Consider the following 26192-nt stretch of genomic DNA (forward strand, 5'->3'; position numbering starts at 1 on the left):
CTTCCTTTAAGCCAAAGCCAATTGCCCTCGGTTCTTCTCCCTGAAATCGAATGGTGTAACTGATAATCTTATTTTAATTTGATATTTTTCTCCCTGTCTGTTTTTTTCAGGAAAAGTGAATGGCTCGGTTTACAATTTATCCATACAGTAAGTGAGCACGGCCTGGCTATCAATTTGTACCATGTTTCAGTTCAATATATTTGGACATGCCCAAAATAACACCCGAAGCAAGCTGCATCCCTGCTCCGACCGCGCAGATCTACTTAATTCGAGACAGAGCAGCGGTGTATAGAAAGGAGGTGAATCGATTAAGGGTGTAGCTATATTACGAATACAAATCGCTATAGTATACAGTACATATACATGTTGGTACATGATGCCACGAGAAAACCATCCAAAGCCACGTAAAGCCACGCAAAACCACGCAAAATATCACAAAGGTATGTTTGCACGCCGCAATTTGTACAATTTTGCAATTCGCACTACCTGCATTAGCATCTTTCTTATATTCAACACAAAAAACAAGTACGCGGGTGTTGATCATGATTAAAAACTTGCATACACGCGGGATGATTTTTTTGAGTTGTAAATAAAAACGATGCAGCTGTAGGTCGTTGAAAATTTCAAGTTTTGCACGTGCGGGGTTTATGGGGTAGTGTTTGCGTTGTACCGATAATTATTCGCACCGTAACCGTAAAGGTGGAGATTTGGAGGTACCTATTATAGCGATTTGTATTGGTAAAATAACCACACCCTTGGTTAACGTATAAATACTTCCCTGGCTTTCTCTTCAGCATATGGTCTTTATCGTATTTTCGCTCATCCGTCCTGGGCTTTTTCTGCACCCACCACATTCTTTTTTTTATTTCTTTTTTTTTTTTTTTTTTTTTTTTTTTTCCTTTGTTTCTTCCCTCTGTGTGTTATCTTGCTCTTACTCAACGAAGTAGCTTTTACATCGTTCGTTCTTTGCCAATCAATTCTTTATTGACGATGATTTAAGAAAGTAACGCATAAAAAAGGAAATAAACAGACAATGTACGCCCCAAACCTCCTCTCTATTCTCGCCTTCACCAGCGCCGCTCTTGTCTCCGCCAACCCGGTCTCGGGCAGCGGGAAACCCAATGCCGTGGGGCTCGAGCGGCGCTGGTGGCCGTTGAAGCAGCAACAGGCAACGCCGGTCCTGGCGAAACAGCCGACAACGCCCCAACCTCAGTGCCCCAACTTCTTCTCCGTCAGGGGTTGGTTCAAGCAGAAGGAACAGGGGCACTGCTGCACGCAGCACGGGGACTTGGATGCTATAAGTTGCTGCATGCTTACCGCCACCACTCCCCTACCGGGCGCAACGTCCGAACTCCGTTGCGACAACACCTACTTTTCCCAGGCCCGATGGTACAAGCTGTTGGAGGCGTGCAACACAGGCAAGCAACAACGATACATATGCGAGGCAAACCATATCCCGGACATGCCTGAGGTCAGGAAAAAGTACACTTCCAATGGCGGCAAGACCACTTTTGGGGCCACGGGAACCTTAAACAATCACCCTGGAGTGTCACGGTTGGGACGATACCCCAACGGTGACCCTGCTCCTGCAGACAATCAAGACATGTTAGGACAAAGCCAAGGATCGAACTTTGCGGGACCTGCTCGCAAACATAACAAAGCAGATTCAGGCCACCCTCCTACCATGAACAGCCATTTGCGGACTTTGATTGGCGAATAAACGGCCGGCCACGGTTAGACCCGGATGTTTAGCACACGAGGTATCCACGACAGTGTATACAAGACGTGCAACAGCGGTTTGGAGGCGCTGTTATCCCTCGGACGGAAGGCGGCGCGGAACGTCTCGTGTTGGGCTATGGTCACCCGGACTGCCTTTGTCACCTTTCCATGTCCAGACTGCCATCCAAGGGGGGGGGCGCCAATCGGGTTGTGCGGAATTGAAAAGCCAGGAGAGCACGATGTAAAATATAACGCCGGCCAAAGTCTTCCTTAACGTCTGAGCTGGAGAGAACTATCAAGCGGCGGAGTAGCAGTGGGACGATTATTAGTATCGCTGCTACAGGGAATCCTGCGACGGACTTGTGGAATTGTCTGCTTCTTGGACAAAGGTTAGGGCAACGGGGGAGAGGAGTTAGGCGTTTTCGGCTACTAGCTCATCGATTGAAGCACCGGAGACGATAAGCAAGATCAAAAGTTTGGCAAGCACTTGTTTGAAGCACCTGTTGGTTGTTAGTGGATTGTGGATGGAATAGAGCAATACTGTGTGTGCTTTCGACTAGAAGTACAATGGGACTGTAATAGCGTTTAGCGAGTCGATAACCTGGTCAACGATCCATCAGGGAACCAGCCGCATTAATACTTAGCTGGGGAGAAATATGTAATAAGACGCACATCTCATCGGAAAGAAACTTTGTTACCCCCTTTCCTACGTTCATCGCAGCCCAGGACAGATAACGCCCAGTAATTCCCAGTAAGAAGAAAGACGAACAAAAGAATAATCTCACCGCTGATGGCCTGAGGGACTAACCCCATGGTCGTGGCCGCAATCAGCATCTCCTTGACGCTAATACCGGAATGACGTGGGCGATTTCCGTCAAGGATATGTTGCTAGCCGACTTGGACTGAGTACCCTTGACACTCTCGACCTTGCGGCCGGATACGACAGCCAAGGTGAAGAGGCAAGGTCATTGTAAGCAGCGATTCTGGATGGCTTGGCCCGAATTACCATGCCACAAAGCAGCGCTCGAAAACGGTACAAAGAAGTCCATCGGGTCGCCAAACATGTCGAGGAAGATATTGGCACCAGGCACTTTGGATCACGCTCATAGCCGCCAGGCTTATATTGTCGAGCTGCTTCTGTGACTGACAGCAGGTCGCACGGCAGACCGCCCACGCGCGAGAGCACGCATTCATTACTAACCTTGGCGATTCGGGAAAAGCCCAATGCGGTGTGCTTTGGACTGATTTCTTTAGACATCCTGCACTATTGTGACGGCGGTGCTCACGGGTATACTCTTTGCCTGGGTTGGTTCGGAAAGCCTGTGTGAAGAGACGGTGGCTGCATCGAGCAACTTTACGCTGTTGCTTCGATTTTCGGACTTAAAGTTCACCTCTTGGCGCTTGCAATTTCGGACGCATTGCTTGCCGAGAACTGTCACTATACACCATTCAGGAAAGTGACTTGAAAGAGACGGGTGCGTTCTGTAACAAATACAGACCCCAATCCACCTCGCTGCGAGACCGTCTTCCAGCTATTATCGCTTTACGAGCGACAGGCCGCCCAGGCCAATTGTAACTCAAAAATTCGCTCAGCCTGTACTTCGTAGAATGGTGGCAGCTATATATCTGAACTAAACGCCCACGTCAACTGAACGACTAGCTGGACTCCTGGGTGTTTCAAAGGAAGCCTTTCCTCCAGTTTCAACAACCTTGCCCAAAAGCTTCCATAAGCTATTGGAAATTACTGCCATTATCACGATGCACACAGCATTTTTTGTCCGACTCAAATGACTGCCCTTCAAAAGTACCAAACCCCTCTTGACCTATTCGAATCTTGATAACCACTCGTTCGCTTTCTTCCACTCTACCTGCAAAACTTCACCCCGGGCCTTGCTCCGCAACCGAAACCTCAACTTGGTCGGGTGCGGCGTCATCAAAAACGCGTCATCATACCCTGTTTCGACGCTGGTGTCGATTTCCCCATCCGGTGCCGTGATTTCAAACGACCAGAGGATCTTTGCCATTACCAAAATGATCGAGTATTCGGCCATTTTTTGACCAGGACAATTCCTCAACCCCTGCCCAAATCCGTAAACCGGGAGAGGTTGGACGTCGGCGGCGCCCCTGACCTGTGGCATATATCGGGCGGGAACAAAATCTTCCGGTCGCTCAAAGACGTCGCTGTCATGCGACATGGCCCAGATGTTGTAAAGTACTGTGGTGTTCTTCGGGATGAAATAGCCGTCATATATGTGATCTGCGCGGACTTTGCGCGTCATGAGCGGCGTCAGGGGTCGCCAGCGAATAGCCTGGCAGAGAGCTGTCAGATCTTATTTCTTTTCACAAGTCATGACTCGAGGAATTAATTGGCTGACCTCATAAAAGCACGCCTTTAAAAAGCGTAGCTCACTCAATCTTTCCACCGAAGGCATGGTACCCTCCCCGAAAACGCCATCCACCTCGGCCCTGGCCTGATCCTGAAGACCCCTGTACTTGACAAATGCCGTAATCATGCTCAAACATGTTACGGCCGTCGTATCGGCTCCGCCGTTCATCATGGTCGACCCAAATGTGAGAATTTCCGATTCGGAAAACCCCTTGCCATCCAGCCGCTTGAGCATTCCGTCCCCCTCGCGGCTGGTTTTGCGCCCGGCCGTTTCCAGGCCGAGCCGGTGGAATTCTGTCCAAAAATGATGCCATTTGAGCGTAAATTTCTTACCTTTTTCCACCCATCCGCGCCAGGGGTTAACAATATCGGGCAAATACGCGATGAAGGGGAAGATATCCAGCGGCGGCGCCGACGTCAAGGCCAAAAGCGGGATAAACTCTTCGGCGAGTGATGCAAACATGCCGAGCGGCGACTCGGGCGCGCTGTCCTTGCCACGAATGCCGTAGACGGCTGCGAGGACTACGGCGCCAAACATGCGGTAGAAGGAGAGGCTGTAGGATCCGGGTGCCGCAGCACCTTCATCCTCGAGGTTTAGCAGTTCCCAAACCAATTGCGTGCTTTCGGCGTCCTGGATCGGGAGCAGTTTTTCGACCTGCCCGGAGCGTAGCATATATTCGAGTGACGCTTTCCTCGCACGTTTGAGCTCGTCGTCGTATTGGGAAAAGGCGAAGTTGCCCACGAATGGAACGCCCGACGGTTTCCACGAACGCATGCTGTCCATAACGGCGACGGGCCCGCGACCGGCATAGACGGTGCCGCGAGACTCCAAAAGGTCCCGGACCTGCCTGTCCTTGTTCAGGATGATGGTTTTGGACCAGGGGCCGAGGTGAAGACCAATAAGCCCGTCCGAGGAGTCGCCATATTCACGGCTCCACTTCTGAAACTCAACACATGACTTTTTGGTTGGGATCTGGAGGAGATTCCCAAGGATTGGGATCCCTGGGGGTCCAGGTGGGAAGGGTTTGCTGTTGCGGGTTCTCATGTGGTTGATAATAACAAGCAACAGACCGAGGCCGGCTGTGACTGCAATCACTGGAAGGTAAGACATCGTAGTGATGGGTCAAGACTGACGTTGTGCGTAGCAGCCTAGCAGTGGTCTAGGACGAGGATATCTTAGGGGCGGGTGCGGTTGTCATGGTGCTATATATCCATTTCTAGCGGCCACAAACGACGTATTTTGTCACCTCCGTAGAGCAAATTGGACTTGAGTATGCACGGGGATCTGACATGCATTAAATCATTAGCATGGCAAGATGTTGATCCCATCAAGGTTGCTTTTTGGTTGGACGAGTCTTTGACAGGATGCGACAAACAAAGATCTTTTCCGTTTAGGGGATCATCTTACTCCTCGGCACATGCACCCGCGACCAGGTGGATTGAAGCGAGCCACGGAAACCGATCCAAACAAAAATTATTCATGAATCTCGGGTAATTCCAACTTCCGATTTTATCAAACCAAGCCTTTGAGTCACTTTGCATCATCATGATTGCCTGCTCACCTACCTGTCAGATTGTGCGGGGTAAATTGGCAGCAGGCTTGGCCACCGCCGAGTCGCCAGGTACTGGGTAATAGTGAAGGACAACTAAGGGAAATTTACAAGCTGCATGTTACTAGAACTCAGAGTATTACCTAGAGTACCAAGGGAAGTTATAGGGTAACAGCCCAAGATATACTTAAGGTAGCTGGGTAAATGTCGACATTGTTCATCTCCGAAGGGGTCCGGAAGCAATTAAACTGCAAACCTTCTGGCTTGTGTCTTTGTAATTCTCCCTTTCCGTTCCAGCCCAAATCTTGATGATTATATACGTCTATGAATATGTAACTGATAGAGATGATGGTAAATTTGTCTATTACTGTTCATCATGAAACTATCGGAATACATTATTCTCCGCCTCGTTTACCATAACCAACCATTAATACCTACTCCCTTCTACATAAACTTCCACAGGTAAAACAGCTCAAATGATCATCTTCATTACTTACCATTCTAGCACCAGGCCCGGGGGCTAGCCAGTGTCTTGTTCATCCAACCACATGTTATGTAATTCAGGATATTTGCAACTTGTTGAAATGGCTTTGACTTTTAACGTTGCAAAGGCAGATTCTACCTCCTGAATATTAGGAGATTGACATTTGTCCGCTCCATCGGCGCTTCATCTACGGATTGCAGTCGCAGCTTTCCCCACAACTCAGACTGCAGCAAGCCTCTGCAGCCCCTGTTTCCGCGCAGTCCACGCATCCCAATCAGTTAGAACAGCCTTTATCCTCTTTGACCCAGTCAAGGCCGCAACCTGCTCAAAATAGTCTCTGGAGATCTCAAACGGCCGACCCGTCACGTTGGGCACGTATTTGCCAACCAGCTGGCTGGCCCGTACCCGTTCGGGCTTGATGGCCACCAGGAGCGACTCTTGAAACGCCGACCTCCGCGGCGCGATGTGACTGCTATGGAACGGCACATCTATTCCTACCAACGGTATCGTCGCGCGACCTCTCACCAATCGAATCGAGGTCTTGATGCCGTCCGTAGCGCAGAGATCCAGCTCTGCGACATGCCGCTCCACCAAGCTGCATAGCTGCTCGGGGATGGTTTCTCGTGTTGCCGCGTCGTCCAAAACCTGTTGCAGCACATGCAGGGCCCGCAGCTCACCGGCGCAAACGTACTGCGCATTTCTGACGTTGAAGTTGACGATTTCCAGGAGCAAGCCCATGCGTTTGGCGATTTGCACCACGAGCGCCTCCAGCAAAGTTGGCGAGAGCGTCCCTCGCGTCCCGCCCAGCACGACCCGCCCAGGGTCGACAGCGACCATGGCGAAGGCGCTCCTGCCATCCGCGTCCCGCTCCACGGCCTTTTGCATCGTGGCTCCGCGCGCCATGATCATAGGCAGGAGGCTGGAGAGCGGCAGGCAGTCCGTGACGGCGGCCAGCGCACCGTATTCGCCCAAGGAGTGGCCTGCGAAACGACTGCGACTCACGTCGACCACCCCGGCCGCCCGCATGTCGCGCATCGCCGCCACCTCCATGACCGTGATGGCTAGCTGGGAGAACTGCGTCGTGAAGAGGAGGCCCCCCGGGGCCCAATGCGTGTAGCTTGATGTGGTGGCCGTAACGCCAGGGAACATGGGCCGGCCTTCAGTCGTGGCGGCCATGTATTTTTGCCGCAAGGCTGCACCGCGCCTGCCGCCAAAGGTCACTTTTATAGATTTTGGGTTTTGGCGGACGATATAGAGCAGCGAAAGGCCGAGGTTCTCTCGCAGGTATGTGTCTGCTTCGTCCCACACCGCTCTCGCCACGGAAGAGGTTTCGTAAAGGTCCATTCCCATGTTGACCTCCTGGCTTCCTTGGCCGGTGAAAAGAATCACAGTTGGTGGCTGTGTGAGCGTCGCTGAACCCTGCATAACCACGGTACTTTGACCATCATCATCAGTACCGGCCCGCGCCTGCCGGCTAACCGAGATGTCGAAAACCAAACACCCATTCAACATGGCAGCGTGCGTAAAGGTCACATCGAGTACATCACCCGGCAGGACCATATTCACAAAGCGAGCCTCGTAACGCAGTATTCTCTCCGGTCTCTGTGCTGCAACCGCTCGTTCCAGCACTTGCCGGACTGTGGCGCTGACGTACATGCCGTGGGTGATGGTGTCGGCGTTGCCGGCAAGAGCGGCAAAGATGCGTGAAGTGTGGATGGGGTTCATGTCGCCGGACGCAAGCGAGTAGGGCAGGTTGGTGCATGGAACTTTGATTGCGGCCACAATCGGTGGGTAGTGGATCGGCTGTAGGAGTAAGATTGGTTGGTTAAGTTGCCGGCCATAGGTTGCTAGATAAGCTTGCAATGGACACTTGCCCAAGGATGTCCGAGAAATATTTGCCATTTGCACCAAGCCAGAGTCGGTGCGTAGCTGTAGATTACCGGACGTCTTGATGTTGTTGTCTGTGATGTGGGTTTCCGTGTGAAACTCGACGGTTTGAGGACGAACTGCCACGTCTGTCAGATATGTGGCCATGAGGTTTTCCAGTGTGCTATTGGCACCCGTTTCAGCATTGGGGGCAACCAGATAATCTTGTATATTAACCCAAAAAAGGGCAACATCCGCCACGCTCTTGAGCACAATCTCGACCGGTGCATTTTCCGTGTGACTAAAGTACGTTATGCCCTCGGTAACAGCATCATCGTCCGGCTGGCCCCTTATCAAGAACCTCGATCGAATCGTCATGATCAGTGTCCCATTGCTCGAGTTCAAATGGCAAAGCACATCAATCTCACAGCCTGTGACGGCGCCATCCGAGCCGCGCGCTGGCATGACACGACTAACGCATGCCCTGGCGGTGATGACATGGCCAATTCCCATCGATTCATCGCCACGGTGGTCATCATCATCAGTCGCAAACTCAAAGCTGTTGCTGAGGTGCACAAGACGCAGCAAGTCGCCCTTTACAGGATCGGCAAGCAAGGCGGAGCAAATGGTGCCCCACGAGACGACCATGGCAAAGTCCATACTGACCGTCTCGGACTGGTGAGCCTTGGAGTATCCAACGGCCTGATTAAATTTGCTCACTCGCGAGGCCGTAATGTTAACTGTTTCGGTGAACCAGCCAGACTCAAACGTGACGTTCGAGGTGAGCCACAGCTCGCGGTACACGTTGTACAAGGCCTGGTTTCGTAAGTTGGGCGGCTCACGAATGAGGGAGTACGGGGTGGCCGGATGGTACGTCAGCTGCAATAGGAGCGGCACGGGGGCAGAGGGGGTGCGAAAGGTGAATAGTCTTATTTCGATAGAGGTGGAGGTGGTGGGCTTCATGATCTGGAGGAGGGTGGACTCTTGGGTGTGAGTGTTCTCCTTTACGCCCAGGATTGTAATAGTGGTGGAGTCGTTTGCAGTGAGTATCTCTACACGTTCGGCCCACAGGGCTTCGGTGATTGTCCACATGGGGTTCTCTACCAGCCTTGTTCCACGGAAGATGTGCCGTGAGTGGAAGAGGGCATGACGCCAGGATTCTCTTTGGTCACTGTCATTGGTGCAGATAGCAGCCCTTAAAGACTCGCCATTTAGTGAGCCCCTCATTATATCGGTTCCGATGGGATCGTCCTCGTTGCCCTCTGCCGCCAATTCCCAGTCATCGGACTCCATAGCCTCGTTGACTGATATGAGATTCTGAAAAGACAGGCCGGGAATATACTCAGCAGTTGGAACAGCATCAGCGTCATCCTGGTAGCGATCAGAGAGCAGTCGTCCCAGAACCCCATTCATAATCCCATCAAGCACCTGCCCAACCGGCTCATCGACAACCTTGACACCACGAGTTGCCACGGGTCCATGGAGAATGAGCACCCGTCCCGCATCGCCATCGACCACAGCTTGCAGGTTCTCCGACTGCCAGAGCGAATCTTTCTTGAACCACGTCTCAAATTTGGAATCAAGCGCCGGGATGAACGGAACGGGCTTCATGCCGGGCGTGGCGCAGAGCTGCTCAAAGAAATGCACGTCTTCAAGGTATAGTTGTGTGTCCAGCGCCTCGGGAATGTCTGCCATAACACTGCTGACAGAAGCCGATGGGTCCAGCCTACACCTCTCCTGCAACGCGGTCGCATCACAGCCCTCCAAGGCTACTGCGTCGAGGAAGCGTTGCTGTGCCCTCATCAAGAAACCGCCCAGCAACTCGGCGTAGGTCTCATCGATCCAGGTTTTGCCATTGACACTGCAAAGCTTGACGACACGCCAAGCAACCTCGGCGTATGTCATGTCGAGCAACTCGCACGCCACTTGCGCACCAGAGACCGTAGACCGACAGGCAAACCACGGCTTTTGAAAATCTCGGTTGAGCCGCGTAATCAGTTCATGGTTTCGCATCTCCTCCAACTTTGCACCTCTCCTCGGGCCCTTGGGGATGCTGAAAAGTACCCTGTCGAGCTCGGCCCACAGCAGCGCCCCGCGGGTGGCGACGACGTGCATGGGCTCGCCCATCTCCGAGGTGATGCTGACCACACCCCCTGCACCTTGAGGACCATACGTGCCCTCCCACTCGTGGTCTGACAGACCGGAGCAGTCGACTATGGCCTGTTTGGCGGCCGCCGAGGTCAGCGCTTCGGCGCACGCCATAACCCGGCTGCCCAAAAGCACGCCGTCAAAGGGCATACGACTGGCCCGCCCGCGCCCATGGGATAAACTCCACGTCCCCGTAAGGTACGGATATATATCTTCAGCTTCGGAGAAGCCGGATCCCGCTATCAGGATAACGTTACCATATTGTCGGATCCGCGGGTAGGCTTCCAATATTGGCGCATGGAAATCCTCAAAACTATGGTGGCCGCCACTTCGGCCGCCGGTCCACTGTAACATAATTGGGAAATTTGGGTGCGCACGTGCAATAGCTAAGACCTGCTGTATCGCCGTCGCCGACCCCGGCTTAAGGGACAGATGCGAAATGCCGAGCGTGGTGATGTATTCAGCAGCCACTTGTAGAGATGGTATACCGCCGCCGACAGTAAGTCCGACTATTGGGACTTGTTCGACGTTGCGCAACCGCCGGATCAGCGGGATCTGCCAAGCGAGAGCCTTGGGGTTGGCGTAAATGACATTCAACGTCAACCCTCTACCGGCGGGCAGCATTGTAACCATTTCCAATATAGCAGCACGGAGCGCAGCGGGTGTGTTATATCCCCCACAGGCGAACTCGACATGGTACCCCGCGCGCATTACACTCGACACGAACTCCGGATGCGTAGTCGTGGGCGTCATCCCCGCAACCATGACGGGCGGCAGTCCCAACAGCCTGCTCATCCTCGAATCCAGAGCCAACTTGCCCGCAGTGCGGACCAGCGACGGCCCGAAATCCTTGTGCCAGTCGACGTTCCACTTTAGGCCCTCGTCGCGGCGATCGTACATCTCCACCAGGCTGCCCATGTCCTGCTGTTCAGGGATGTGGAGGCCATTGCGGCCGGCAACAATGACGCGCGCCCCGGTGCCTGAGAGTTTTTCCATTATTAGAGCGCCCACACCAGATGGGCCGCCCGGACCGAAATCGATTATATGCGTTGCTGATGGGAATGCGGCGGTGCGCCAATCCACGGCGCGCGTGGTGATACCTTCCACCAGGTACGGGATCAAATTATCATCCTTGCACCCCTCGGCGAGGTGTCCTCCGTCCACGCCCTGATTGACCGGAACACGCAAGGCCGCGCTGTCCAGTCTGACCCCGGCGGCTTGTAAGTCGCGAAGGATAAGCGGGGTCGCACCAGCCAGCATCGGGCTATGGCAGGGGATGGAAATTGGGAGGAAGCGAAGCCGGGGAGTCATCTTGCGCTGAGAACTGGGCACACGTTCCTGCGGCTCGGTCGGTCTTCCGCCGCCGAGCGCCTCCACCAGAGCAGCTAGCGTCCGCTCCGGACCGCTGACCACAAAGGTGTCGTCCCTGTTGGCCAGAGACACGGCCATTTGCACGTCGACGGCAAGGTGGGCATTTGTAGCGTCAACAACGGTGACCAGGTCGGCGTGGCCAATGCCAGTGATGCTTAGCATAGGCGAAGGCGTGCCCAGCCCCGCAGCGTCCAGAACGACCTCCTTTTCCGGAGCCAGCGGGGTTTGCCGAAAGGACTGTTGGCTCCGCGCGCCGATGTGAAGCAGTACTGTAGTGGCAGTCAGGGCGACGTGTTCAAAGCTTTCCCAAGTGGTGACCGTAGCCATAGCGGCAGCCACTACGGCGCCCTGCGAGTGACCGGCAAACCCGGAGAAGGCGGTTGTGAATTCGGCGGGATTGCCGCCTAGGCTAGCCACCAACGCTCTGACATAACAGAGCTGCAATAATCCTATCAGCGGGAAACTGACGGGTGCGCGGATAAGGTATTCCACATCGGGCGTGTGTTTCGCATCCTCCAGCCATCGTGATACATTTAGACCTTGTGGGAATTGATCTGCGATAGATGGTTTGGCCGCCAGAGACGAAAGGTGACTACTGCATGTTTGAATTAGGCCCGCAAGTAGATTGGGATACGTGTTCCTCAACGTGCGCAGCTCCTCAAAGTACTCCCTGGTGTTGCCCTGCCCGCCAAACACCCCATATATATTCGCGGTGCCGGCCCTTTGTGCTCGTAATAGCGCAGTGTTGCAGCTCCGGCGATTGATGCCGATGGCTTCCTGGGCTTCATAAAATTTGCTAATAAGACGCTGTCGACAGGTAGAGCTTGCTGTTTTGGCAGCTGCATATACATGTATGTCATTGTTGGCGAGGATTTTGTGCTCCAGATGGCGCCACAAGATATTGATGAGGGCGTTGCAGCTTTTTGATCTTACTGACTGGGTGGAAACATAGGTGACAAACTCGATCAGCAGCTCAGCCGGTGTCCCTCGTGGTGTCGCGTTTGTGTCAGAAAGGAAACCTTGCTTGCATCGGGAAGCAAACCGTGCAAGCGCATGACGAATTGGAATCTCTATAGAAATTGTGTGAGAATCAAGGGAAAAAGTGTGTCTGCTTTTTTGAGATGAGGATTGTTCTCTGGATTGAATGAACATGGTGATGGAAACGTTCACTTTACGGAGTAAAGTGATGTTTCCCTTACGACGATGTTTACGTCTACCCAAGGCGCTGGTGTTAAAGATAAAGTATACGTGCTCTACTGTTGGAATAATCCACCACTAGTGTTGTTACTCAACAAGATGATTCCTTGTAGGAATCCACGCGTCGTTGCTCTGACAGGACTTTGCCGAAAGTCGGACTGGGACCATTTATCATACACGTGGTTCTTATCTCGTAACCACGCATCTACCCCTCTGTAGATGTACCTTCCTTATCGCACGAGAGCCGATTATATTCCAAACGATAAACAATGCTACTTTGAAAGAAATCGTCATAAGGTACCGAGAGGTAAGTATTCAAAGGTAGCAGTACAAAAAGAAAACATATTAGTAGCGTATCAGTATTTGATTCCTTTCATTAAAGTAGAAAGGGAAAAAAAAGAGGGAAAAAGCTCCAAAATTGTCTTGTATAACGATGACACGCGGAGAAGAATACAGGGTGAACGCTTCTGGAGTTTTCCAATTTTTAATTTCTCGAATTAATTAGTCATGGGAAAAGTACGGGTTAGCTCTTCAAATTCAGCATCCCCGTGGGCTCGGTTAGATCTATTTAGGGCATGGAGTCTGGGTGGAACGGTCCCAGCAAGTCTCCTGATCTCGCGTCGTATTATTAAAGGGGAGACCGATGCGGGAATATACATGTTTACAAGGTACCCCACGTTTAGCTAGACTAGAACCAGGTTGTCTTTGGATGAAACGCAATGGACGACAGTTTTGGCAGTTTGCGGTATGCCCGTCACCGGGTAGATTTGTTGAAGTTGATAAATTTTGCATTTTGTGATATTATATCACTCTTGGGCTTTCGTTTGCTAGTCACATTATCTTGTTGTTTCCAGAGGTTTGTACCCGCTTACCGGAACTTTGATCTAACTTGCCAGACGTCCTTACCAGCATTGCCGGAGATTCTTACCTCTTTACCAGATATTTCTACTCCTTTTAATAAACGGGTCTCTATACACAACGATCCAATCCAAATTGCGATAGTTATCACCTTCACCTCCCAAATAATAGTTACACCGCCCTCTACCCTGCAGGGAGAGCGGAAAAACTCCAATAACCGACGGCAAATAGCCAAGGCACTAATGTTGGGACAGGGACATGGGTAGGAAAACTGTAATTTTAAACTTAAATAAATGGACTTGTCGGGTCACATCCTTGAAGCAGCCCCCGCCAAACCTCAAATTTGCTATCATTGCAGCGAGCCGGTGATAGCGCAAGCGCTGAGCGTGTGCGCGAAGGGGAACAAATAATTGCCACAAACAAAAAAGCGAGTAGAAGACAACCGCTCGATCGATAGCTAAGGTCTCAACTCATGAATCTCGCTTGCTTACTTATTGTTGTGAAGAAACCGATGCTGGCAAAGCAAATTTCCAAGGGAAAGTTATAACTCGAGTTGCCTGATTGTTGTTTTGTTTTCAAGCTTGTAATCGCAGCGCAAAACATGGCAGATCTGCAAACCCAAGTCTTCGACGCCGTAGATGATGAGCTCTCATACATTCTTTTGACGGAACTTCTAGCGTACGCACCCAGAACCTTCTTCAAACCGCTTTCACGACAACTAAACGTTTGGCAGATACCAATTCTGCTCCCCAGTGCAATGGATAACGGCCCAGGACGCCTTCCTAGGCGGACCGCAAGGGGCCACCCGCATCATTGAGGTCGGCCCGGACCAGACACTGCTGAACATGGCCCGCAAGACTCTCACGACCGAGTTTGCCACCGAGGACACGGCATATGGGAGGGTGAGGGAACTGCTTAGCTTGAAGAAGGATGCAAATACGATCTACTACCGGACCGAGGCACATGTCGCATTGCCAGAGCCCGCGCCGGCGGAAGCCCCGGTTGAGAAAACTACGGCTGTGTTTGTTCAACAAGTGAATGGTGTCGCCAATCCGACCCCAAAAACAGCACATGCACTTATTACCGACACTCCTATTCCCGCCCTCTCAATCCTCATCCTTTTAATCGCCACCTCACTTAAAAGGCACGCCATCTCTCTCCCCACCGACATACCCATAAACACCCTCTGCGGCGGTCGCTCGACCATCCAAAACGAGATTATTGGAGACCTCACCAAGGAGTTTGGTGCGCTCCCTGACCAGCCCGAGGCCATGAACATTGCTGAACTCGCTGCCCAGCTTCCCAACGGAAGGCTGGGCCCCTGCAGCATGGCGCTCGTCAACAAGATGGCTGGCATGAAGCTGTGCGCCGGCGGAAGCGTGGCGAGTTTGAGAAAGGCTTTCGAGGGTAAAGGATTCGGACCAGGCATGCAAGACCGCGCGCTCGTCAAGTGCGTGGCTATGCAGCCGGACGTGAGATTGGCGACCCAGAATGACGTAGACGGGTTTGCGGCCGAAGTTGCCAGTGCCGTGCTGAAAGACGTCGGTATTGATCCGGCTAGTGTGGCGACCATCGACCAGGACATCAGCTCAACTGAGACAGGACAAGTTGTATCCTCCAAGGCGTTGCAAGATCTACGGGTCGAGATGCAAGGAACATACAAAGACGTGAGGCAGCTGCTAGCTCGCCACTCTGGCCAAAACTATGAGACAACCGCGGCGGAGCTCACCACGCTCCGTGCTGCGGTAGGTGACTTGCAGCAACGATTAGACGCATGGACAGCTGAGCTAGGGGATAAGTTCGAGGTCGGCATCGTCCCTGCACTGGTCGGGTGCCAGCAAAAAGTGCGGGTGTATGAGTCCTGGTGGAACTGGGCTGTCCAAGACGTCCTGCGGCTGTTCCACGGGCTCGCCTCTGGTAATGTGAGCTTGGACTGGGCACAAGACATGATTGAAAAGGTGGCAAGGAGAAGCTCTGATCGGCTAGTCAAGGTCGTGGAGTGGTATTCGAGAAGGGTGCAGACGCTGCCTGCGGGTGAACAAAGAGAAAATGCGCAGCACTTCATGACCATGTTGGAAACCCGGGTAAAAGCAGCGGCAGGGCAGGAAGCCACTGTGTTCTGCCACACAACCCTGTCCACATCGTCGCTCCTTCAGTACAAGACAGATAGGAAGTCAATGGCGGAAGAAACCATCCGCATCTTACCAGATTCCGCCCCTTCGTCGCTCTTCTCCAGCAGCCCATCGACACCCTCCTTCCCCGACGTGTCGGCAATCAGGCCATTTTGCACAAGCGGCACTCCTTTTATCAAAACTCTTGATAACCGCGACGGCTGGATATATAATACAGTCCTTTCTACGGCTTACACGTCTTGGTTCGAACACTCGGCTTTATCAGGCATCTCCTTTACCGACAGGACTGTACTGATTACAGGCGCTGGTCGAAATTCCATCGGCGCCGAGATTGTCTCGCTATTGCTTTCCGCCGGCGCCCAAATAGTTGTCACCACCAGCTCATACTCATACGAAACCCTTGCCTTTTATCGGAGCCTCTACAATACTCACGGGGCTCGCGGATCTAAGCTCGTCGTTCTTCCCTTCAATGCATGCAGCGCATTGGACGTGGACGCGCTGGTAGCATATATTTACAAGGATTTGTGTTGGGATTTGGACCATGTTATCCCGTTTGCAGCCATTAGCGAGACGGGTAGACCAATCGATCGCATCGATTCTACGTCCGACCTCGCCCACCGTGCTATGTTAACAAACATAGTACGTTTACTTGGGGCTATCAAAGCGGCCAAAGAAACCCGGGACATTTGGACCCATCCAACACATGTATTATTGCCACTGTCTCCCAACCACGGATCTTTTGGGCAGGATGGGCTGTATGCCGAGTCCAAATTCGGTTTGGAGGCCCTGCTATATAAATATTTTTCTGAAAATTGGACAGACTTTCTTAGCCTGTGCGGTGCGGTTATCGGTTGGACCAAGGGCACTGGGCTGATGGCGGACAATGACGCGCTTGCGGTGGGCGTCGAGGCCGAATTGGGGGTGCGCACCTTTTCCATCCATGAGATGGCATGGCATTTGGTCGGCCTTCTCGATTCGGAGCAGCTCCGCACAGCATGCGACTCTGGCCCGCTTATGGCTGACATCTCGGGCGGGCTGACTCCTTGGTTAAAGCTACAGCCAGCATTGGACCGCATCCGGCAAAGGGTGAAGGACCAGGCCGACGTGGAAAGAGCCCTCGCATTCGAGGAGGCACGCAACAGCCAAAATAAGACCAAGGTCAAGTTAACGCCACTTGCCAGGCTCAAGGTCAATGCCATGGAGCTCCCAGTTTGGAAAGACGTCGAGCCCTATACGACCGCCCTGCAAGGAATGGTTGACCTTGATCAAGTTGTTGTGGTGGTTGGCTTTGGAGAGGTGGGATCTTGTGGCAGCTCCCGCACACGCTGGGAGCTCGAGGTTAACGGTACCCTCTCCATAGAGGGTTGTCTGGAACTGGCGTGGGCTATGGGCCTCGTCACATACCACAAGGGCCCATTGTCGCTGTCACGGGCTGGCGGCAGCAACAACTATTATTCTGGGTGGTTGGATGCGGAGACCAAAACACCCATTACCGACTCCGAAATCAAGACAAGGTACGAAGGCCACATTCTCGCCAATACGGGCATCCGACCTCGAGCACGTCGGGGCCATGATCTCGTCGGCCCCGATTCGGAGCAGGAGCTCCACGAGATTATCTTGCAACAGGATCTTGCCCCCATAGCTGTGAGTGCTGAAACAGCAGCACACCTGGTCCGGCAGCACGGCTCCCACGCAAGTATTACGCAAGCCGATGGTCAGGTATACGTTACCATACACTCGGGAGCAACCCTCCTTCTTCTAAAATCCAAGCCATTCGACCACACTATATCCGCGCAAATGCCGACAGGCTGGTCAGCGGCACGATACGGTATTCCAGAGGATATAATTTCACAAGTCGACCCGGTTACACTTTACTCTTTAGTGGCCGCCTCGGAAGCCTTCCTTTCGGCGGGCATCCCGGATCCTTTCGAGCTATATGGTGACGATATAGGGAGCGGTCCCGCAGAGGTTGGAAATTGTCTAGGTACTAGCATGGGTGGCGTACAAGCGACATTTGACCTGTTCAAAGGCCAGTTTCTTGGGCGCGAAAGCCAAAATGACGCGCTTGCTGAATCCTTTGCCAACACGCCCGCTGCCTGGTTAAACATGCTGCTCCTGGGGGCCGCGGGGCCCATTCGTACCCCTGTAGGAGCATGTGCCACAGCCCTTGAGAGCCTTGATAATGCTTACGACCTACTGGTCCGTGGGCGGGCAAGATTCGTTTTGGCAGGAGGGGCGGACTCACTAGAACGGGACGTCGCGCAGGGTTTCGCACGGATGGGCGCAACCGTTGACGGCACAGCGGAGGCGAGCAAGGGCCGCACGCCGATGGAGGCTAGTCGACCCATGGCTTCGACGCGGGCTGGGTTTGTGGAAGGCGAGGGTTGCGGCGTGCAGATCTTAACCACGGCCCGCACGGCAATCGACCTAGGCCTGCCGGTTTACGGTGTTATTGCTCTTACACATACCGCTGCTGATGGCATCGGGAGGTCGCTGCCTGCGCCTGGCAAAGGAGTGTTGACTGCCGCCGCAGAGTGTGGCAATGCCCCTGGGGATGTGCTGGATATCGGGTACCGTAAAGCACAGCTTGATACAGAGCTGGCCCGGATAGCTCGGGATCGAGAAGCGGAGTTTGAATTTATAAACAGCCAGCAACAAATTCCAGCCGCCGAGAAATCCCGAAAGCTAGCACAGGTTATTTCCCGCACCGAGGCCGCAGTCCGCTCGGCGAGACAGTACTACTGCAGCCGTCTTTGTTTTGACAAGACCATATCGCCTTTACGGGGTGCGCTGGCGGTATGGGGGCTGACAATCGACGACGTGGAGGTCGCCTCGATGCATGGCACCAGCACCTCCCTGGGCGATATAAACGAGGCCATGGTCCTCCAGTTGCAACTTGCACATTTAGGCCGCAAGCCAGGAAACGTTATGGCGTGCGTCTGCCAGAAGTCTGTCGTGGGCCACGCCAAAGCCGCAGCCGGAGCTCTGGCCGTTAACGGGGCGCTGCAAATCCTCTCGTCCCAAGGCTGCGTCCCCGGCAACCGGCATCTGGACGATGTGGAGGTCAAACTACGGGAGAAGGATATGCTTTTCTTCCCCGGGCAGACAGTAGATATTGGACAGGGGATGGTAAAGGCGGTTACAATTACGAGCTTTGGGTTTGGCCAAAAGGGTGCGCAGGTTCTTGCCGTTAATCCGGCTTTGCTTTTCGCTGCCCTTCCCGGTGGTGAGCAAGAGTATGAGGCATATTTGCACAAGTCAATGGAACGGAGGGCAAAGGCAAACAGAGCTTTCCAACAGGTGCTGTATGGCGGTAGTGGGATGGTGAGAGTCAAGAAAGAAGGCTTAGTTGGGAAGGAAGAAGTTGGGAGGGTACTTTTACAAAGAAAGTGATCGAGTGTTCGTTGATTGTGTGCTTTTGCTTCTGTACGTAGTAGACAATACATTTCATGTTCTGCAAGTGACGTAAGTTCGGTAATCATCGTCGATAACATTCTATATGTTGCCTCAGTCCCGGATCGCTGGTGAAGATTCTAAGCTTTTCCACACGACCAAGTAGTTAGACCGCCAGCAGCTTACCATTTAAATTGAAATCTGTTTTGCCAATAAAATATAATACAAATGATAGAGAGATGTTCTACCACGCCTTCTTGCAGCAACATATCTTAAGAAGAAGGGTTAACTTTCTTCCCATAAGTTACTAAGTAGCTCCTATTAAGCCCTAAGAACCTTGTCAAAATTCCAATCAAAGTACCATCCCATGACACGTTTGTACTACGTAAGTGAGCCAAAGTTAGGGATCCCCAGACTTTTAGTGACATGGTGCATACCTGGTAACTCACCCCTGTCCACAGTGACTATGTGGTATCAGGCCGGATTACCATGCGCGAAAAGCTTATCTTTGTGGGCACCAGGAGATATGTTTACTAGTGCAATAATCATAACACCCACACACCCCTTTTGGCTCCTCCTACCCCTCTCAAGATAGTAGACGAGACCGAGGGGTAATTAATGAGCCAATCGTATAAATGCATGGAGAGATTTCTTGGTTTGTACTTCCAATGTCTTGGTTCTTCAAAATGAGAACGTACGTGACAATACTGGATAAAGATTTAACTTTTCCAGTTTCACATGTGCTTATGCACATTACTAGAGTTTCAGCTGGCTTTCATCTAAATCTTTGTCCTACAACTCATTTGGTGGAATCCGTTTCGTGAGCCTCGCCTGGAAAAGTAATTTGATCATGGCCCTTCTAGAGTTTACCGCGCTAGGTGCTGTTCTTACCGCATGCTTTGTCTCTGTTGGTGTCCATCCTCAATTTAATGAAGCCAATGATGATTACGAGCTAACAAAACCATTTCTCAGCTCATCTACTTTATTATTTATAACACCTACATCCACCCTCTATCCAAATACCCCGGCCCATTTCTAGCCAAGTTCACAGACCTCTACGCCGCCTACCATGGCTGGAAGGGAGACCTGCACCTCGACATGTGGCGTTGTCACCAGAAATACGGTACGTTCCTCTTCCAACCACTCCTGAAACCTCCTGCTAAACCAAACATCAGGGGACCGTGTCCGCTATGCCCCCAACGCGCTCCTCGTCAACACGGCCGAGGGCTTGCGCGACATCTACAGCTTTGGCCCGTCGTCCTCATTTTCCAAAGGCGCGACGTACGAGCCCATGATCCACCGCGCACCCAACACCCTCACCATCCGGGGCGGGCGCGAGCACGCCCGGCGCCGCCGAATTCTGTCACAAGGCCTGTCAGAGCGAGCGCTGCGGAGCTACGAGCCGCGTATCATGTCGCACATTCAGACCCTCGCCGGGGTCGTGGCAGCCGACGCAACCCTCGACGCGCGCGACAGTAGGCTGTGGGGTGCACCCGTCGACATGGGCAGCCTGTGCAGCTACCTGACGTTTGACATCATGGCCGACGTTGTTTTCGATGAGCGGTACAGCCTGTTGACCGAGCACAAATTCCGCTACGTCGTAGACGCCATCGAAATCTCCAACACTCGCATGGCTGGCTTGATCCAGGCGCCGTGGTTCGCGCGCCACAAGCTGGACCGGCACTTGTTCCGCGCTGCGATCAAATCCCGTAACCGCTTTCTCAAGTTCCTCGGCGGTATGCTTGGATCGCGGATGAAGCGACTATCGCGGCCAATTGACGACGCCAAAGATACTCAGCCAAACGACCTTTTTGGGAACCTCGCCGTCGCCAAAGATCCCGACACGGGCAGCAGCTTCACGGCGAACGAGCTAGCCGCCGAGAGCGCAACTCTCGTCTTTGCCGGCACAGATACGTCCTCCACCGCTCTCGCCGCCGTGCTTTTTTACCTCGCACATAACCCTTCTTGTTATGCGCGGGCCGCCGCCGAAGTCAGGAGCGTGTTTGGCGTGGGACATCAAGTAACCGGTCAGCGTTTACCGTCGTGCGTATACCTCAAGGCGTGTGTGGAGGAGGCGCTGCGCATGAGCCCGCCTGTCGGCGGGACCCCCTGGCGCGAGGTGTCGGCGGCACAGGGTGCGGTCGTTGACGGCGAGCATTTGCCGCGCGGGACGACGGTTGGTGTAGGCATATACAGCGTGCAGCACAGCTGTGCATACTATGATGAGCCGTTCCAATACCGGCCAGAGCGGTGGCTGGCAGATAGCCCAGGGAACGATGCAGAGAAAGTCAACCGGGCGCGGTCGGTATTTGCGCCGTTTAGCGTCGGACCGAGAAGCTGTTTGGGCAGAGGGTTGGCCCAGCATGAGCTTATGTTGGCGACGGCTACTTTGTTAAATGTCGGCGATTTCAGGCTGCCCGATGGAAGAGATGGTGTTGTCGGCTGTGGGACGCCGGGAGCCGAGCTGGGACGGCATCGAGAGGGAGAGTTTCAGCTTAAAGATTTCATTACCGGTCAGAAAGACGGCCCAATCCTGCAGTTTTCTATGTTTTAGACTGAGGCCAGGCTGTAAAGTGAAGAGACAGCGCCTAATCTTATGGTATTAGCACTTCTGCAACCTCAACCACGCCATGAGCTACATTTCGTTACCAAAAGCGATACGATTGAAAGAGGCCATACGTGTGACAGGACAAATTAAAAAGGCAAAACAAAAAGTGACCAATATCTTCATTCGAATAAAATTTGCGATTTTATTGTGCAACTCTTGCTACCTTGTATTAAACTTGTGTGGACGTGGTCTATATATATTTCACCGCTTTTAAACAACCAGCGAGACAATCCGAATTATCTTTGAGCTCCTTGTGCAATCCAAGACTCTTAGACATGGAACCATCTTTTCCGCTTCGCATCTTGCGGCTTTATACAGACTGCCATGGGCTGCAATTAGATTGGAGAACGAAGAATTGTATCAGTTGGGGAACTGATATTAGACCAAGAATTTTGACCTACGCTTAACAGCGGAGTGGACGGTTGTGACAGCGGGAAAATATATATGTGCTCTGCGCGACATAGGATAAGACGGCACTCAAGATACAAGACTGGGGAAACGTAGACCGACTATCTCAGTAACAATATCCAAAATGAAGGAACACACTTTTCAAAACTGACAGACGCTGTTTTGCGATTTCTCTGCTGTGACGGTTAAAGACTTAGATATACTAGTGTGTAAATTATGTGGATAATCACGTAGGTTTGATCATGTAGCAGAGTTTTAAACAGACTATACGACTCCGTAAATACTTGCAGTTAGCTGATATGTTCACAAAGACTGCTCATTTTGTGATGTAGTTTGTACTGATCGAACGTCCGAGCATCCCACGTACAAAGTATCACCAATGTATCGGCCTTCGAAGAAAGCCGACATGTCCGCATCCAATGTTATACCAAATAAAAAAATTTGAGTTTCTCTGAAAAAAGTATGTCCAAACTTGGTATTAACGCCTTTTTTTTCGCACTGACTTGCAGGCATACCGCTGCTCCCCCTAGGCTAATTTGTTCGTGAAAATACGTGGAATTGAGGTGAGGAGAACACCTGGGACGCGGGTCAAGTCAAGGACTAGGAGCTTACCTGGTTCTCATCTGTACTTGTCTTGCTAGCGTCGCTTACAGGACGTTAACCTGCAAGGTAACCGCCTGAACTTAAAGCTCGATTAGACCATGAAGATATCGCAACTTGCATCCCCAAGATGGGGAAGGCCAGATGGAAAACAAACTTATCCGAAAAGGGGTGGTGCTGAAACCTCCCAATACAATGTTAGGTGGCTCCGACCATACTCCGCTGGTGTATTCTTAAAAGATTCTTCCTCTCGGCGTGATTTCACCATCCTTCTCTCCTCAGTGTTGCTAAGGCATTCCAAAACCCGTCGCGGGCGCCCACGGGGGCCCATGGGCCAAAAAATACCGTAACTCACGGGCCCCCGTCTTATTTGCACGTTGTGGGGCATATATCTTAACATTAACTTTAGCTCAATAAATACAAACTCCACAGTGAAAAAAACCGCGGGCTCGTGGGCTGTTGGCCCACGGGCTTTTCAAGTAAGGTTTCGGGCCCCCATGGGCGGGTTTTGGAATGCCTTAAGTGTTGCCAGAAATATATCCTGCAAACAAAGAAAAGTAATCGTGCCATATAGTACTATACGCTCATTGCTGTTACCATGTCGATGTCATGAGAAGTATGCGACGTGGAGCAAACTAGGTATTGGATTCTGATCCCGACAATGTTACAAAGATCGCTGGCGCCAAAGGAGATAACAGGCATGTGTTCGAGTCGCTGCTACAACGCCCACACCGTGGATATACCAGCATCTCAGGTTATTATATACAATATATGCATGTGCATCGTAATATCGTACATTTCAAGGCTTATTTATACTCCCCAATGGTCCCGACTTGCAGTTGTATTCGGAATTCTCTCGAATCCAAGCTCGACAACCTTCTTAGTGCCCGCCTTTTCACACGTTCCCGGTCGTTCCGCAGAGCTGACGGCCCCGATCTTGGCTCCCTGCGAATGCCAATCCGTGCCACTTGCTCGGCTTTTGAAGCTACTTTGCAAAAGCTCCCGATCGCATCTACCGAGGACGTCTCCGGTGGCAGCGAAGGCTTCGGCACCGAAATCTTCGTCCCCAACGCCGCGTGCCCTGGCTCCAGAGTCGGTCATTGTCGATATCGTCCCCCTATCTCCCCTCCACCAATGGACCTTGGATGCGCCGCTGCGTCGGAGCCTACCGAACGCGTCAAAAACCCGTGGCCAGAAGTGCCGGATAAATGGCGTTAGAGTGGTGGCATTGCCGCCGATGATGGAGAGGCTGACCTCAATGATGCACCACAATGCGGGGCCTTTGATGATGTCTGTGGACGGAGCTCCTCTTTACCATTAATAACCTGCTGGAGAACAAATTGTGAGACCTGAGAGAAAAGGAAAGCCCGGAAAGTGCTTACACGTAACGTCAGGCTCGTCCAGCATCAGAACCAGCGCTTTCATCCTGATGACGCTAACGCAGCAGACAAACGCCCCAATGGTAAGCACAAGCCCCACGCCGATCTTCTGCTTCATCGGGAGGCGGAGCGTTCTCAGCAATGGTACTGGCACCACCACCGTCGTAATGTCGGTCAAAATGCATAAGGATCCATGGACCAAATAAAAAACTGGCCTATTGATGCATTTACCCGTCTCGGCATATTCGAGTCGCCAGCTGGCCTCCACTGGGCAACACGAAAAAATGTTGACCAAGGCTGAGGCGACCGAATAGCCAACTGTAAAGATAAGTAAAAACCATGTAGTACATGTCATGGGTGGCGTCGGGAAGATACGCAGATAAAAGAGTAGGATGGAGCCTTTGGCGAAACCAGTGGCGAAGCAGTAGGCGACAGAGGATACCAGCCTGTCGACCATAAAGTTGGGGAATATATCAGGCGTCAAAGGTACGTTCCACATGTTTTTTGTCATACCCCAACGCAACACTGATCGGTATGGTTATGTAGTTTTAAAGCCAGTTAAAAACATGATAAAAACATTGACGGCGTATTAGAGTTACTTACTGTCCAGCATGGATGCGGTTAATACGGCGGACCAAACCAGTGCAGCAATCATAACATCTAATGAATGTAGGTATTGGTTAACACCTCGTAGCAAGAGATTACACAATAAAGTAAAAGAAAGGTGAGTAAACGCCCGGCGATAAATGGTGACAATTTCAAATAGGGTAACATACAGTCGTCCATTCCCAATCTTCCCGTCAAAAAGGCCCGGGTGTAAATTCTAATGCCACATGATATTACAGATAATGTAAAGAATACAGAAAATACAGCGACCAAGTCATTCGCGTCGACTGGTGCATCTGGATCCGGTTTTATGCCATGTGGCGGTGGTATTGCGAAAATGATTCCTGTGGCATTATCTCGCGACATTAAAGGGTATCCGTCCGCGACTTTTCGTGGTGATATAAATGGGGTTGCCTCGTAGAAAAGGAGGCTTCGTGAGTTTAAATGCTAGCAAAACGATGCCAACTTGCATCAAATATAGAGCCACCACGGATGCGGACGGGGTGGATGGTTATCCGGCGTAAAATATTAAAATAACGTTCGCGCCAAGAAGCTCGTAGAAAGGATCATCCATATTTGACTTTGGCTCCATGTGTAGTCGGGAGCTTAACCTGGGAAGATTGGCCAAAATTATATATCAAAGTATCAAAGGGTACTAGGCAGAATACAAAGATCGGACTAAATGGTCCAGCTAGCAGATTAAAATGGTACTATGGTAATTATGCACCTACATAGTAAACTGCGATCGAGCTAATCGACTGCCCCTCTTTCAACCCAGGTTATACCCGTCAGCATACTTTCAGATATACCAAAAGAGGTTGCGTATCAATGATGCGTTTCCTATTCAACTTCGCACAGTGGAAATAATTCGTAAGATTTACAACCAGAGCCCAATTTACATTTAAAGGTGTAGCATAGTCCCTGTTAACTAGTGGTGTGTGCTACACAGCAGGCTGGATTTTCAGCGTTAATGAACGAGGCAGTACGAGACTTAAAGAGCTCTATTTGCAAGGTTCTTCTCCATTATAAGGGCATTAATTAGTTTCTGGCATACTCTTTTTCGGTATATATTTGATTCATTCCGCGGCGGATATCACCTTTTTCGAGTGCAGTGTGGATTCTCCAGTTGCGCATCTTCAAATCCAAGCTTTCAGAACTCTGATAGCAACAGGAACAAGAGTACTGCGCATATTTGTCTCGGTGCCTGGGTGTTTGCTTTGCTCTCTGGGTGGATCCAACTGTCGCAACGATTCACTGCAAATTAAAACACTTGAAACCGACAATCCAATATACCTAGTAAACCCACTCACCCGTCGACGCACAACCACGTTAAAAGTACAGTACGAAACTGCTCTCCCATTTTTCCATCCTTCTATCTTGTTCAAAACTCAAAACTACGGAGAAACTACCTGAGATTTCTTTATTGGATGTCCCAATCTTCTCCTTGCTGTATTAAATCTAACCACCGACGATATCTTTCCCCAAAC

General features: G+C 51.7%; 6 protein-coding genes across 6 annotated transcripts; 3 read left to right on the forward strand and 3 right to left on the reverse strand.

Annotated features, from left to right (window-relative positions):
* Positions 1 to 1033: 1033 nt before the first annotated feature.
* PgNI_05162 (uncharacterized protein) lies at positions 1034 to 1720 on the forward strand (the record flags this gene model as incomplete). Its single annotated transcript, XM_031125199.1, has 1 exon — positions 1034 to 1720. One exon carries the CDS (start codon positions 1034 to 1036, stop codon positions 1718 to 1720), a length of 687 nt encoding a protein of 228 aa, XP_030982986.1.
* Positions 1721 to 3166: 1446 nt separating this feature from the next.
* On the reverse strand, positions 3167 to 5258 carry PgNI_05163 (uncharacterized protein). The gene is made up of 2 exons (XM_031125200.1): positions 4095 to 5258; positions 3167 to 4028 (listed from the first exon to the last, which is right to left on the reverse strand). The coding sequence occupies exons 1-2, from the start codon at positions 5214 to 5216 to the stop codon at positions 3543 to 3545; spliced, it is 1608 nt and encodes a 535-aa protein (XP_030982985.1). The 5' UTR covers positions 5217 to 5258; the 3' UTR covers positions 3167 to 3542.
* Positions 5259 to 6358: 1100 nt separating this feature from the next.
* On the reverse strand, positions 6359 to 12384 carry PgNI_05164 (uncharacterized protein; the record flags this gene model as incomplete). The annotated part of the gene is made up of 2 exons (XM_031125201.1): positions 6359 to 12320; positions 12374 to 12384. The coding sequence occupies 2 exons, from the start codon at positions 12382 to 12384 to the stop codon at positions 6359 to 6361; spliced, it is 5973 nt and encodes a 1990-aa protein (XP_030982992.1).
* A 1796-nt stretch (positions 12385 to 14180) lies between these two features.
* PgNI_05165 (uncharacterized protein) lies at positions 14181 to 19104 on the forward strand (the record flags this gene model as incomplete). The annotated part of the gene is made up of 2 exons (XM_031125202.1): positions 14181 to 14257; positions 14313 to 19104. The coding sequence occupies 2 exons, from the start codon at positions 14181 to 14183 to the stop codon at positions 19102 to 19104; spliced, it is 4869 nt and encodes a 1622-aa protein (XP_030981840.1).
* Positions 19105 to 20076: 972 nt separating this feature from the next.
* On the forward strand, positions 20077 to 21658 carry PgNI_05166 (uncharacterized protein; the record flags this gene model as incomplete). Its single annotated transcript, XM_031125203.1, has 2 exons — positions 20077 to 20227; positions 20280 to 21658. Coding segments are annotated over 2 exons (1530 nt in total), but the record flags the coding sequence as incomplete, so codon positions are not given.
* Positions 21659 to 23530: 1872 nt separating this feature from the next.
* PgNI_05167 (uncharacterized protein) lies at positions 23531 to 25071 on the reverse strand (the record flags this gene model as incomplete). The annotated part of the gene is made up of 4 exons (XM_031125204.1): positions 23531 to 24012; positions 24103 to 24624; positions 24703 to 24759; positions 24876 to 25071. The coding sequence occupies 4 exons, from the start codon at positions 25069 to 25071 to the stop codon at positions 23531 to 23533; spliced, it is 1257 nt and encodes a 418-aa protein (XP_030982990.1).
* Between the last annotated feature and the right edge of the window lie 1121 nt (positions 25072 to 26192).

Source organism: Pyricularia grisea, chromosome I (assembly GCF_004355905.1).
Source record: "Pyricularia grisea strain NI907 chromosome I, whole genome shotgun sequence".
NCBI classification, from domain to species: Eukaryota; Fungi; Ascomycota; class Sordariomycetes; order Magnaporthales; family Pyriculariaceae; genus Pyricularia; species Pyricularia grisea.